Raw genomic sequence first — 15,110 nt, 5'->3', positions numbered from 1 at the left:
ACCTCATTTTCTTCTCATTATCCCTTTTCTCCTTTATCATCAATTGCAGCTTTTTGTGTTTCTGTCTTCTTTCTACTGGATTTACATTTTTCATTTTGTCCTTTATCTCACTAGTCCTCCTTTCCCATTTTCTTTATACTTTTTAGTATATTGTAGAAATGTATATTTTAAAACTTGTCATACTGCATTTTTTGTTCTTGAGTGAGAATTGGACAAGGGGGGAGGGGCTTAAGATGCAAGAAATTTGTATTGTATTCATTTTCTGCCTCAGTAGAGAAATAGTGCCTTCTAGTGTTTGCAATAACAATTTGTATTTGCACCATTTCTATGCACCTAAAACATAAAATAATACTTTTTGTATTTTACCTGCCATGCTTATTAAGTATATAGATAGCAGTGTTATCCCTATTTTAGAGATTTAAAAACCAGAATCATAAGACATTTATTTAATGGTGAATTGATAGTTTAGGCCACACATATGAATGGGTTAGAAAAATGTATTCCACTTAATGTACTTCCCATTCACCTGACATCAGTCACCAGCTGGTGAGAAGACATCGCAAAATATGACAGATCACAAAAATATGATCTATAATATTGCCAAGGCCTCTACAAATGCTATGTAGAGAGAATTGCAAAAGCTGGTAGCTTGAGGGCACCATGAACAAGAAGTGTTGCAAAAGGGTTGCTCAAACTTTCTAACCCTCGAGGTAACCTTTTTAGGAGTGATTTGATCGACACATCTTTTTTGGTTCTGCTCCTCCTGAGTCACCTCCTTTTCACCTAGAACTGGCCATCACAAACAGTTTCAGAACATTTGGAAAAGAGCAGTGCTCTCAGAGAGGCAGATATATTCCTTAAGAGATTTATCAGATGTGAGAAGTTAGCTGTTGTCCAGTATTTCCCAACTTCCTGTGGGTCTGGATAAGCATTTCCTCAGGTGGATTCTCACTTGACTATTATGAAAATGTGAGGAATGGGTACATGCACGTGTATGTGTATGGATTTGTGTTAGAGTCCTCCAGGGAATCAGAAGCATTAGGTTGTGTGTGTGTGTGCGCACACATGTGCGTATTTCATTTTTATTGATTTATATTTATAAAAAGATTTATTACAAGGAATTGGCTCATGCAGTTATGGGAGCTGACAAGTCCCAAGATCTGTAGGATGAGTTCACAAGCTAGAAATTTAGAAAAGCTGATGTAGTTCCAGTACAAGTTCCAAGACCTGAGAACCGGAAGAGTTAAAGGTTTCAGTTCCAGTCCAAAGGCTGGCAGGTCTGAAACTCAAGAAGAATTGATGTTCAGTTTTAGTCTGAAGACAAGAAAAATTCTCCCTTATTTGAGGAAAGTCAGCCTCTGTGCTCTATTAAGGTTTTCAACTGATTAGCTAAGCCTTACCCATACTGGGGGAAATCTGCTTTGCTTCGTAGTAAGTCTACTGATTCAAAAGTTAACCTTATCCAGAAACATCCTCACAGACATACTCAGAATAATGTTTGACCAAATAGCTGGGCACCTTATGACCCTGTCAAGTAAATACATAAAATTAACCATCAAAGCTTTTATCAGCAAACATATAGAAGTTATAGAAGTCCTAGCCACAACAATCAAGCAAGGAGAAATAAAGGGCAGCCAAATTAGAAAGGAAGAAGTAAAACTGTCATCATTTGAAGATGACATGATACTGTATACAGAGAACCCTAAAAATTTCACCAAAAAAACCTACTAGAACTGATAAATGAATTCAGTAAAGTAGCGGGATACAAAATAAATATCCAGAAATCACCTGCATTTTTATACAACAGTAATGAACTATCAGAAAGGGAAATTAAGAAAACAATCCCATCCACAATTACTTCAAAAAGAATGAAATACCTAGGAATAAACCTAACCAAGGATGTAAAAGACCTATACTCAGAAAATTATAAGACACTGAAGAAAGAAATTGAAAAAATACAAATTATAGGAAACATATATTGTGTTAATGCCTAGGAAGAATTAACATCATCAAAATGTCCATTCTACTCAAAACAATCTATAAATTCAATGCAATTCCTATCAAGATACCAGTAGTGTATTTCACAGAACTAGAACAAATATTTCAAAAATTTATATGGAACCACAAAAGACCCCAAACAGTGATCTTGAGAAAAAAGAACGAAGTTGGAGGAATCAAGCTACCTAATATCAAACTGTACTACAAGACCATAATAATCAAAACAGCATGACAATGGCATAAAAACAGCCGTAAAGATCAATGGAAGACAATAGAGAGCCCAGAAATAAACCCATACCTTTATGGTCAATTAATATTGGACAAAGGAAGCAAAAACTTACAATGGGCTAAAGAATGTTTATTCAGTAAATGGTGTTGGGAAAGTTGGACAGCTACATGCAAAAATATGAAACTAGACCACCTTCTTATACCACACACAAGAATAAACTGAGCATGGACTTAAATGTTAGACTCAAAACCATAAAAATCCTAGAAGAAAACACAAGCAGTAAAATCTTGGACATTTCTTGTAGCAGTATTTTTCTGGTCTATCTCCTCAGGCAAAGGAAACAACAGAAAAATAAACAAATGGGACTACACCAAACTAAAAAATTTTTGCACAGCAAAGGAAAATATAAACAAAATGAAAAGACAACCCACTGAATAGGAGAACATATTCACCAATGATACATCTGATAAGGGGTTAATATCCAATAATTGTAAAGAACCTATAAAACTCAATGCCAAAAAACAAATAATCCAATTAAAAAATGGGCAAAAGACCTGAATAGACACTTCTCCAAAGAGGACATACAGATGGCCAATAGACCTATAAAAAGATGCTCAATGTCACTAATCATCAGAGAAATACAAATTAAAATCACTATGAGATATCACCTCACACCTGTCAGAATAGCCATCATTAATAAATCAACAGACAACAAGTGCTGGTGAGGTTGTGGAGAAAAGGGAACCCTAGTGCACTGCTGGGGATGTAGATTGGTGCAGCCCTGTGGAAAGCAGTATGGAGTTTCCTCAAAAAATGAAAAATGGGCCCTGGCTGGTGTGGATCAATGGATTGAGTGCTGGCCTGTGAACTGAAAGGCTGTTGGTTTGATTCCCAGTCAGGGCACATGCCTGGGTTGCCAGCCAGGTCCCAAGCTGGGGATGTACAGGAGGCAATCAATCGATGTTATCTCTCGCACATCGATGTTTCTCTCTTTCTCTCTCTCTTCCCCTCTCTCTAAAATAAATAAATAAAATATTTTTAAAAATAAAGGAATGCTTACCTTTTGTGACAGCAAGGATGGGCCTGGAGAGTACTATGCTAAGTAAAATAAGCACACAGAGAAAGACAAATACATATGACTTCATTTATATGTGGAATCTAATGAACAAAATAAATGAACCAAATAGAAACAGAGTAGACTGTTTAGAATAGATACAAAATAGAATAGTCTGTTCCCTCTGTATCAAATAGAATAGACACAGAGAGCAGACTGACAGCTGTCAAAGGGAAGGGTGGTTTTGCGGTTGGGTGAAAAAGGTGACGGGATTAAGGGGGAAAAAAGACACAGACAACAGTGTGATGATTTCTAGAGGGAAAGGGGGGATGCAAAGAAGTGGAAGAGGGTAAAGGGGGAATAAATGGTGGTGGTAAGAGACTTGACTTTGGAGCCCACGATGCAGTATGCAGATGATGTGCTACAGAGTTGTACACTTGAAACCATTATGGTTTTATTAACCAATGTCAACCCAATAAATTCAATAAAAAAAGAAAATTCTGACACATGCTACAACATGGATGAACCTTGACAACATTATAAGTGAAATAAGCCAGACACAAAAGGACAAATTGTATGATTCCACTTATATGAGGTACCTAGAATAGATAAATTCATAGAGACAGAAAGTAAAATAGTGGATACCACTCTCCCTTGCTTAATCAATAAGCCCTCAAAACAATGAAGTTCTGGTCAGCATCCAGTAGTCTTAGAAACAAGGTCCTGAGTCTATTGACTATTGAGACAGAGTTTTCAATCAAACTAAACATAATACCTTGGCCTCAATTTTGTTTTAGCTCCAGATCCAGGAAAGCAGATTATCCCACAGAACAAATCCTTGCAAAATTAGAACAACTCCATGGCTGACATCAAGACCAAATGCAAATGATCAATTATCCCCTATCATAGCACCAACCAATCAGTAGAAACCATGACCCTATCTCTGTTAGTTACTGTGATTAATGATTTTCCCCCTATATAAGCCATCCGCTGGAAGACTTTGGGGAGTCAGGTCTTTGAGCACAAGTTATCTGTGTTTTGGGGCACAATGTCATGTCCTTAATAAATCCTTACTTTCTTGGCTGAAAAAAAAAAAAAAAGAATAGTGGATCCCAGAGACTAAGAGAAGGGAAGAATGGGGAGTTATTGTTTAGTGGATATACAGCTTCAGTCTGGGATGATAAAAAATTCCAGAAATGGTTGGTGGTGATGGTTATACTACATTGTGAATGAACTTAAGGCCATTGAACTATACACTTAAAAACAGTTAAAACAATAAGTTTTTCTCTGGCTGGTGTGGCTCAGTGGATTGAGTGCCAGCCTGCAAACCAAAGGGTCGCTGGTTCAATTCCCAGCCAGGACATGTGCCTGACTTGGTGGCCAGGTCCCTAGTGGAGGGCACATGAGAGGCAAACATACATTGGTGTTTCTCTCCCTCTCTTTCTCCCTCCTACCCTCTCTATCTAAAAATAAATAAATAAAATCTTTTAAAAAATAATAAGTTTTATGTTATGCAAATTTTACCACAATTTAAAAAATAAATAAAAAGCTGGGGATGAGGTGTTACAAGGAAGCCTAGTGAGAGGCTGTATAAAAAGCCTCTTAGTACTTAGTTTTATATAATGATATAAAGGATAGAAATCTAAAAATCTAATATTCTTTTGTTGTTTTTAAAAAATAGTTTTATTTACCAGTAAATTATTCTCAAATTTTTATTTAGTCTACAGCTAGGCCTGACATATTTGAAGCTCTAATGGTTGTGTTATCTAAATACTTTTCTTCACTTTTCAGATGGGAAATATGAGACTGTATCTTCCTTAATCAAATATACAAAGTTGTGGAGTAATAAATTACCAAATGCTATTTAAACTCTTTTTCTTTAAAACTAACTGCCTTTGAGATGACCAAAGGAAGGGCTATTTTGAAGAGTGACTTCTGGACGATTGGGATCTTTGCACTGGGGCCCCAGTGAATTTAGGCTCTAAAATAGAGGACCCTAATTTAGAGGACAGAAAGGAATTAACCAACTCAGCAAAAACAATTCGGAATGGTCAGCAGAGCGCAGTTTACTGGAAAGTCAGCTAATGTCTTGAATGTGAAGTGTGAAGGCCCCACAGCCATGTTCCAGTTGTAGTTGCAAATTCCTTGGACAGAGTGGAATTATGAGGTCCTTCCCTTAAAAAGCTCACATCTAAAGAAGCTCTGTGCCTGACAGGATCCAGATCAGTAACTTAAGATGAGAAAACATATTCTGTGCTCTTAAAAATAGCTTTCTGCTCCACGCTGCAGATATTCTGAAAGCCACAATGGTGAGAGTTCTATTTTCTAAATTTGGAACAATATAGTGTGCATTACAATCAATACTGTGGTGCCCATTGGCCTGGAACTAAGTTTAGAAGTTCCACCGTGTATCTAAATGCTGCTTTCTACTCTTGCCGCTAAAGCTTCTTGCCTCAATTGGGGTGGGGGGAGTGGGTAGGAGAGAGAAGCTAACAACACGGAAAGGGCGCAACAGAGTGAAAGGGGGAAAAAAAGGAAATAATCAGAGTTATGACTGGGTGTTTCAAAAAGAGTTAATTGAGAGGTTTGAGTACAATAGACAGTAGTGAGAAGCAGGAGGAAAAAAGTCTCAAATAAGGCAAAACACAAGGTCAGGAAAGGGCTTTAGGAAAAAATATTGCCCTGTATTTAGAAGAACAGGAATCTGAAAAGCAGTAACGGTAACTAGCAGGAGCTATAAAAAGGAAGACTTTCACACCTCCAATGTTGGCGACTTTATCAAGGGTCAGCAAAACACTATTATGCCTTGCTTTTTTTTTAACATGAATCAATACATCAAAACACATTGTTCTGTTAGGGACAACAGGAGAGTTACCAGATTAACTTTCCTCCATCAATCGAAAACCAATTTTACAAATTTGACATACATAATTTTAATGTAAATTATATATTCTGAAAGTATGTGACGTTTTATATCTAAGCCTCATGTCTAAGCAGTATAGTATACGTAAATGTACTAGGAACTCCTTTACACTCTGCAAAAATATTGAGAATTCCAAAGAGCGTTTGTTTATGTGGATCAAACAACATTTTGTTAGAAATCAAAATTGAAAGCCCAGGCTGATGTGCCTCAGTGGATTGAGCACCGACCTGCAAACCAAAGGGTCCTTGTTAGATTACCAGTTCAGGGCACATGGCGGGGTTTCTGGCCAGGTCCCCAGTAGGGGGCGCTCAACAGGCAACCACACATTGATGTTTCCCTCCCTTTTTTCTCCCTCCCTGACCCTCTCTCTAAAAATTAATAAAAATCTTTAAAAACCTGAGAAATTATTGAAACATTTATTGATAAATAACTATAATAAATCCATTACATGTTTACATAAGTATTATTAATGAAAAATAACTATATTTCCCCAACAAAATCTCTTTAATGCCTGGCTTAACAAAACACAGCTGGATCTTCATGTGTGCTTTTACATTCAATATGTTGCATATGTTGTTTTGATTGAAGTGTATGAAGAAAATCCAGACTCATACAGATACATAGATGGAAAGGGAAGGAATATTTTAATAACTTTTTCAGATAATTGTGGGTATGCTTCTTTAATACTATGCTAAATGCAGACAAATTGTAGTTTGCTGAAGGTGAATGCGATGTAGAATCTGAAATGTTATCAGTATCTTTTTGTACTCTGCAACATTAAAATCCATTGCTCTCTCTTGAAAATTGAATGGGTGTTTTACCCCTGCATGATTCTGTAACATGAGGCATTGGTCATTTGGAAAATAATGGTTTACTGATTTATGCAGATCTTCTAAATGTTAACACATTTCATTGCACAGTTTCAAGCAATTGCGTTTGTTAATATCACCGCCAATTTAACCAGAAATATTTTTTTGGATGCGGTCAAGCCACATTGGCAGATATGTTTTCTAAAACTCTAATTTTCACTTGAAAGTTTGAATTTTATCATTGGCAACAAATTCTTCCAGTTGTTTCCTTTGAAGTGACAGGCTCGTGTATTCTTTTTGGATAAAATGTCTGCCAAATAACCAACTCTCATTATTTCAAGTAAAAATGGTAGTACATGAAAAAAATGGGCTAGTTCAGCTCTCAACTCAACCAGTTGCACAAGTGCTTTATCATGTACTTTGGTGTATAGCAGAAGTGATTTATGTATCCTTCCTATGTATCACACAGGACACTAAGAAGACATGTACTTGAAAGTTAAACTTTAGGGACTTCCGGCCAAGATGGAGGTATAGGTAGATACACTTTGCCTCCTCGCACAACCAAAAGAAGCACAACAAATTTAAAAACAAAAAATAACCAGAGCTGCCAGAAAATCGAACTGTATGGAAGTCTGACAACCAAGGAGTTAAAGAAGAAACATTCATCCAGACCTGTAGGAGGGGCAGAGATGGGCAGCTGGAGGGGAGAGGACTCGTAGCAAGGCAGCAGCTGGGGGACCAGGGCAGGCAAGGCAGCAGTTGGCTGACTGGGCAGTCCCACATTTGTGTGCAGATAAACTGGGAAGAACAACTGGGGAGTGAGATAGGCCATGCAACCCAGGATTACAGCGCAGAGAAATAAAGCCTCAAAACCTCTGACTGTAAAAATCTGTGGGGGTTGAGGTGGAGGGAGGAACTCCCAGCCTCACAGGAGAATCGGTTGGAGAGACCCACAGAGTCCTAGAACATATACAAAACCACCGATCCAGGAATCAGCACCAGAAGCACCCAATTTGCTTGGGGGGGTAGCAGAGGAAGTACCTGAAAGCTGACCGAGAGCTAAGCAAGCTGCATTACTCCCTCTTGGACCCCTCCCCCACATACAGCATCACAACACAGCAACATGGGTTGCCCCAATCTGGGGAATACCTAAGGCTCCACCCCTTACTACATAACAGCTGTACCGAGACAAAGAAATATGGCCCAAATGAAACAACAGATCAAAGCTCCAGAAAAAATACAAGTAAGCGACGGAACGATAGCCAACCTATCAGATGCAGAGTTCAAAATACTGGTAATCAGGAAGCTCATAGAATTGGTTGAATTTGGTCGCAAATTAGATGAAAAAATGAAGGCTATGCTAAGAGAAACAAAGGAAAATGTACAGGGAACCAAGAGTGATGGGAAGGAACCTGGGACTCAAATCAACAGTTTGGACCAGAAGGGAGAAATAAACATTCATCTAGAACAGAATGAAGAAAAGAGAATTCAAAAAAAATGAAGAGAGGCTTAGGGACCTTGGGACAACTTTAAACATTCCAACATCAGAATCATAGGGGTGCCAGAAGGAGAAGAGGAAGAGCAAGAAACTGAAAACTCATTTGAGCAAATAATGAAGGAGAACTTCTCCAATCTGGCAAAGGAACTAGACTTCCAGGAAGTCCAGCAAGCTCAGAGAGTCCCAAAGGAGTTGGACCCAGGGAAGCACACACCAAGGCACATCATAATTACATTACCAAAGATAAAAGATAAGGAGAGAATCTTAAAAGCAGCAAGAGAAAAGGAGACAGTTACCTACAAAGGAGTTCCCATAAGACTATCAGCTGATTTCTCAAAAGAAACCTTACAGTCAAGATGAGCCTGGAAAGAAGTATTCAAAGCATGAGAATCAAGAACCTACATCCAAGATTACTCTATGCAGCAAAGCTATCATTTAGAATAGAAGGGCAGATAAAGTGTTTCCCAGACAAGGTCAAGCAAGCTAAAGGAGTTCATCATCACCAAGCCCTTATTATATGAAATGTTAAAAGGACTTATCTAAGAAAAAGAACATCAAAAATACAAACAGTAAAACGACAACAAACTCACAATTATCAACAACCGCACCAAAAAAAAAAAAAAAGTAAGTGAAGAACTAGAACAGGAACAGATCACAGAAATGAATATCACATGGAAGGTTATCAGTGGGGAGGGTGTGGGGGTAGAATGGGGGGAAGGTAGAGGTAATAAGAAGCATAAATGGTAGGTACAAAATAGACAGGGGGAGGTTAAGAATAGTATGGGAAATGAAGAAGCCAAAGAACTTACATGTATGACCCATGGACATGAACTAAGGTCAGGGAATGATAGTGGGAGGGGAGGTACAGGGTGGAGGGGAATAAAGGGGAGAAAAAATAGGACAACTGTAATAGCATAATCAATAAAATATATAAAAAGAGTTAAACTTTAATTAAAATTAATAATCTCTACTGCTTCACCAAGGACATTCTATAAATGTCTTCTATAAAATTGGCACTTTTAAACAGTGAATGTGTGGTATTAATAAAATTATTACTACAGTAATTGTTTTTCCCATTATTGCTTTTACATAGTCAGTGCAAATGTTAACACAATAAAAAAGGAAAATAATGTTTTAGTTTTATTATTAGTTTGGGAATTGCAGACTGACATCCTGAAAACATCTCAGGGACCCCCAGGTGTCTGCAGACTATACTTTGAGATTAATTCTCCCCGTCCTTGCTAGAATGTGAAATGTAAATCCTATAATTCCAGTGTGATTTTTTTTCCTGATATGCTTTGGGGGCCTAGATCATACCCGGCACATAATAGGCACTCAACAAACATTGTTTAGTTAATTAATTACTTAAGTAATTAATCATAACTAGATCATAACAGTGAAGAGCTTATAATCTACATTACTGGAAACTCATTTTTTAAAATTTAATTTTGAATAGACTAAGTATACAGCAGGATACATGGTGAAAATTTCCCACTTTACCTTCCCTAAAGCAACTTAAGTTGCTTTCTCAGAGATAACCACTGTTGTCAGTTTCTTATGTATTTTCCAGTGATATTTTACGGATTCACAAGCATTATATACACAAGTATATTCCTTTATTCTTTAATACATATGGTGGTATAATAAATACAGTATGGACTGCATTGTGCTTTTTTTAAACATAAACCTTTTCTTTTGGAATAATTTTAGATTTACAGAAATGTTTCAGAGATTCTTGTTAGTCTTTTCTTCTACTAATTCCAACAACTTAACCATAGTACCATGTCAAAACTAAGAAATTAACATTGCTACAGTACTATCAACTAAATAGACAGGGGGAGGTTAAGAATAGTATGGGAAATGAAGAAGCCAAAGAACTTACATGTATGACCCATGGACATGAACTAAGGTCAGGGAATGATAGTGGGATGGGAGGTACAGGGTGGAGGGGAATAAAGGGGAGAAAAAAATAGGACAACTGTAATAGCATAATCAATAAAATATATATAAAAAGAGTTAAACTTTAATTAAAATTAATAATCTCTACTGCTTCACCAAGGACATTCTATAAATGTCTCCTATAAAACATATAGACATTTCTATGAACATGTTCTGTCTTCTACAGAACATATTCAGATTTCACTTGTTATGTCCTTTCAGTTCTAGGGTCCGATTCAGGATACCACATTACATTTAGTATAGTGCTTTTTTTTTATCCTTAAAATGTTATTTTGAGGGTTGTCTCATATCAGTTAATATGCAGTTGCCTCATTCTCTGGAAGGACTGTAGAATGACTCCTTGGAAGTGGAATTTCAGGGCCAATGATTACCAAATCCCTTTCCCTCAAAGAAATTACAATAACCTAAGTAGTTCCCCTGTGGTTTGAGTGTTGCAAAATTTATTTGAAGTCCCAAGATCAAGATTGGGGACTGAATGAAGGTGATAAAGGTAAAATAGCCAAAAAATTCTGCACACTTCAAAATAATTATTTGTACTGGCACAAACACACATAACATTGCTTGATTTACACTATACCAATAATTCATTGTACCCTGACTCACATACGTAGTTGGTTCTTCTTGGGACCACTAGGGGGCTCTGCTGGAAGGGTTTTTTATAATTTATTTTAGCCCATTTAGGGAAAGGTTTCCAGATGATGATTTAGAATTCTGAACTCTTATAACTTGAAAGAGATCATCTAACCCAGCTTTCTTATTTTGCGGATGAGAAAACCAAGGTTGGCCTAGAGAGCTGGCATGCAGAGGTGGAATCAAAAATCTCCCACTGTAGTGGTTCCAGTGGAGAGTTCGAGAAATTCGTTTTTGCCCTGTGCCTCCACTGTATGATTCACTCAACTCCCTACGGCTATTTCCTTTTTTGCTGCCACAATCTTAGTAATTTTTGGTAAGGCAGTGTATTTATGATATTTTCTAATAGGATACTTTACTGATTGGTTAGGTGAAAGAAGTGCAATGAAATATAAACTCCTAAATAACCTCTACTACTTATTCTAAACGTTCTATTCAAAGTACGTTTCAGCACCAGTACTTACTGCACACTCCAGCAACCACTTTCACATTGTCTTCCAAACGTGCCTTCCACTTAAAACATTTTACTCTTATCTTTACTCATTTATCCATTCAATATTTATTGAGTGCCTGCCAGCGCCAGAAACTGTTCTAGGCCGTAGGCTTATGGCAGTAAAGCTGCTCTTCTCCCCCCAAAAGCATCTATTTTTCACTTTCACATGGCTTAGTTCAGTGGTCCTTATAGTGTGGTCCCTGAGCCAACAGCTGGAGAAACAGCATCTGGGAACTTGCTACAAATGAAAATTATTAGGCCCATCCCTCACTCTTGGGATGGGGCTCAACAATACGTTTGTTTGTTTTTATAACAAGGTCTCAATGGAGTCCATGTACAATGAAGTTTAAAAACTACGATTTTAGCTCCACAGCTCGGTATTCTCTAAGTAGGTCAAAGATCAACAACTGGCTTTTAAAACCACCACAGGCATCTCCCTGGAGTTCCAGTCTCAAAAACACCTGATGGGACCTAACAATGACCATTCAATGATTTGTAGTACCTGGCACGAGAGTAATAATAGTGTCACCGTAATGGCTTCTGAACAAAAACGGACCGCGGTGGATTTTCCGGGCCTAGGCCAGCAGAAAACGGGCTGGGCTGAGTTCTGGGACAGTGTTTTCATATGCTAGACACAGCCCAGGACAGTAACTCCATGGGTCTGGCCGAGTCACGGCGGGGCTCCGAGACGCGTGGGGCCGTGGAAAACCGAACGGTTGGACTCCAGCCTTCGCTCAGACGCTAGTCTGAGGCTGGACGCCCCGACCACACCACACAGGTTTGAAGACGCGAGGAGCAGGAGACCACGGCGAAGGCCCGCGCAAAGCTCGCCAGCGCGGAAGCCGCACCCTCCAGGCCCCAGAAGCCGGCAGGGCGGAGCCACGCTGCCACAGCTCCCGCGGAGCCGCGCGGAGCCGCGCGAGGCTCGCGGCTGAGGCGTCAGGGGGCTACAACGGGAGCGGCTGCGCCGCCGGGTCTGGTCAGCGTCGTGCGCATGCGCGGAGCCGGCGCCATTTTGGTGGCCGGGCACTGAGGTGATTCCATACTGAAGAGAGCGCGGCGGCCGGGTGGCAGCGGCAGTGTTCGTGTGCTCGAGTGTGAATCGCCGAGGGAGGAGGCGGTGGAGGAAGAGGTGGCGGCGGTGGCGGTGGTCGTAGCGGTGGCGGAGGAGGCGGGTACGAATCAGCTGCGGGCGGAGACATGGCCAACATCGCGGTGCAGCGAATCAAGCGGGAGTTCAAGGAGGTGCTGAAGAGCGAGGAGGTCAGAAATGAACTCCGGGATATCCCCCACCTCAGCCCAGGGCGGGTGGGGCCTGCCGGCGGCGACTCCCAGTATTCCGGGTAACCCCCGGGTAGCCCTTCTCTCGAGCCGCCCTCATGCCTGTGGGGAAGCAGCAGTCCCCCGCCCCCCCTCCTTCCGCCGCCTTCCCCTCCCCTCCGGGGCCCTGGGATGGACGGGCTCGCGGGCGGGTGGTGTGGGGAGGAACGCCGTTTGGGGGCCCGAAGCAGAGGGGGGGGGCTCTCGGCGGCGGGGTGTGAGTTCCAGGGAGAGCCCCGAGGCAGTGGCACGCAGCGGGAAGTGTGGCTGTGGGGTGGGGAGGGCGCAGGCCGAGCCCGAGAAAACCCGGGAAGTGGGTTGGGGGAAGGGGAAAGGTAACTGGATCCGGGGAGCCGCGGTGCTCGAAGGCCCGCACTTCTGAGAGTATTCTGGGTTGTAGCCTGTCTGGCCGCCTCTGTCCTTGCCTTAGGGGAGGAACTCGGAGCGTTCTCAGGTATTGATGAAAGGAAAAGGACGGTCAGAGTTACTCCCTCTTAGTTGGGTGTTGGGAGAGGAGAGCGGACATAATGGGGTACTGTCTTATTTGAGTGGGGGGGATAAGGGAATTTTCACCTGAGATGGGATGTTCCGTGCTGTACCACTATCTCATTTTCATTTACCCCCAATTCCTAGGCCTCTTCTGACACTTAAAGCTTTTGGCTGGTTAATGGCAGAAGTTGTTCGGTGTATTAAAGGCTTTTCAATATTTTTAGCTAGGGAAACATAATGGAGTGCATGAGAAGCTTATTTCAAAATGTTACAAGTCACAGAAGTTACAGATCAGAGAACCTCTCTTAAGACAATGCCTCTGAGACCATTGTGGCATGACACTTCATTATGATGTGTCCTTCACAGTTAAGTTGACTTTTGCTTTTGAGACACAGCCCCATTAAAGACATGGGATTTCACCAGATAAACAGATTCTTATACCTCCTTTTTAAGTGAGTAGGAGTATCATAACATACTTGAATTGATTTAAAAAAAATTTTTTGTCTCAAGCTGCTCTTGAGTCTTGCAGAATTTAGATACTCTAGTGTTACCCACATTTATTTCTATAAGATATAGAAATAATGTTCAAAATGCTCTAGTAACTTGACTCAAAACCATGCAGGTATCAGTGCAATTTTTCATACCCAAATAAAGAATGCCAGGTTGTTTTTCCTCCTTGGATTTAACAAATAAAGATTTAAAAGCCATACTGCGATGGCTGTTATTTTCAAGATGTTACATACCACTATTGAGTGTATTTTTGTCTTATGTTGGTACTTTTTTTTTTTTTAAGATTTCATTTATTTATTTTTAGAGAGATGGGAAGAGAGAGAGAAAGGGAGAAAAACATAGATGTAAGAGAAAATCATTGATCCGTTGCCTCTCATATGCACCCGGATCAGGCCAGAACCCACAACCCAGGCTTGTACCCTAACTGGGAATCGAACTGGCGACTTTTTTGCTTTGCGATGGGCTCCCAAGCAAGCCACACTGGTCAGGGCTGTTATGTTGGTGCTTTGAAAATCTCAATGACTTATGAAACTCAACTTTCTAAGTATGTGATGAGTAATTGAAATACTCTATCTGATAGCACTTGTGCTTTATTTATGCTACTGAGTCTATGGTGGGTGGTTATGTATCTTTCCAATTAGACATGGAGAAAATAGTTTTAAAATATTAACAAATGGCAAATACTAGCAGATTTATTGACTGTAGTAGTATATAGTAATGATCGGTTTTACAGAGCATGTGTATGAACTCTGACCTCTGTACAAGTGCCAAAACTCTGAATGGAAGGATGACTTTGTATTTTTGTGGTACAGTGCAGAAATAGTCATAAATTTCTGTACCGATATGCAGTAAACCACTGACTTGGTTTTTTATTTAATAAAATATATTCCAGAATAGGTGACATATATTTGTAATGAAACATTGCGGCTAATATTTTTGCCAACAGCCCAAAACATTTCTTCTGTGATAAGGTTCTTCGAGCCTGGAACTTAATACAAAACTTACAATGCTTTATTTTCTGTTACTTAAAAGTGGTAAGTTGGGAATCTTGAAACTCATATGGTCTCTGCTTTATATGAGATGACTTCCACTGTGATATTCTTAGAGTCAGATAATTTAATTTTGGAATATAACAAATGAATAGCTTTATTAGCACCCGTATTTTATCTCATCTTCATTTTAATAGGGTCAGTTGTAT

The 15,110-nt window shown here is 39.7% G+C and overlaps 1 protein-coding gene across 5 annotated transcripts in view; it reads left to right on the top strand.

Annotated features, from left to right (window-relative positions):
• Window positions 1-12,575: 12,575 nt before the first annotated feature.
• UBE2K (ubiquitin conjugating enzyme E2 K) overlaps window positions 12,576-15,110 on the top strand; it is a 60,561-nt gene continuing 58,026 nt past the window's right edge. Inside the window, exon 1 of one of the 5 annotated variants that reach the window (XM_053922069.1) lies at window positions 12,576-12,856. Coding sequence is in view for 3 of the 5 variants with exons in the window: in XM_045182638.2 (XP_045038573.1) it covers window positions 12,794-12,856 (63 nt within the window). In the remaining 2 variants the exon portion in view is untranslated. The remainder of the gene's footprint in view (window positions 12,857-15,110) is intronic. The other 4 variants (XM_045182638.2, XM_053922068.2, XM_071221305.1 and 1 more) reach the window with 4 other exon arrangements.

Source organism: Desmodus rotundus, chromosome 4 (assembly GCF_022682495.2).
Source record: "Desmodus rotundus isolate HL8 chromosome 4, HLdesRot8A.1, whole genome shotgun sequence".
In the NCBI taxonomy this organism is placed as follows: domain Eukaryota; kingdom Metazoa; phylum Chordata; class Mammalia; order Chiroptera; family Phyllostomidae; genus Desmodus; species Desmodus rotundus.
This window is presented reverse-complemented; position numbering and strand designations above follow the sequence as displayed.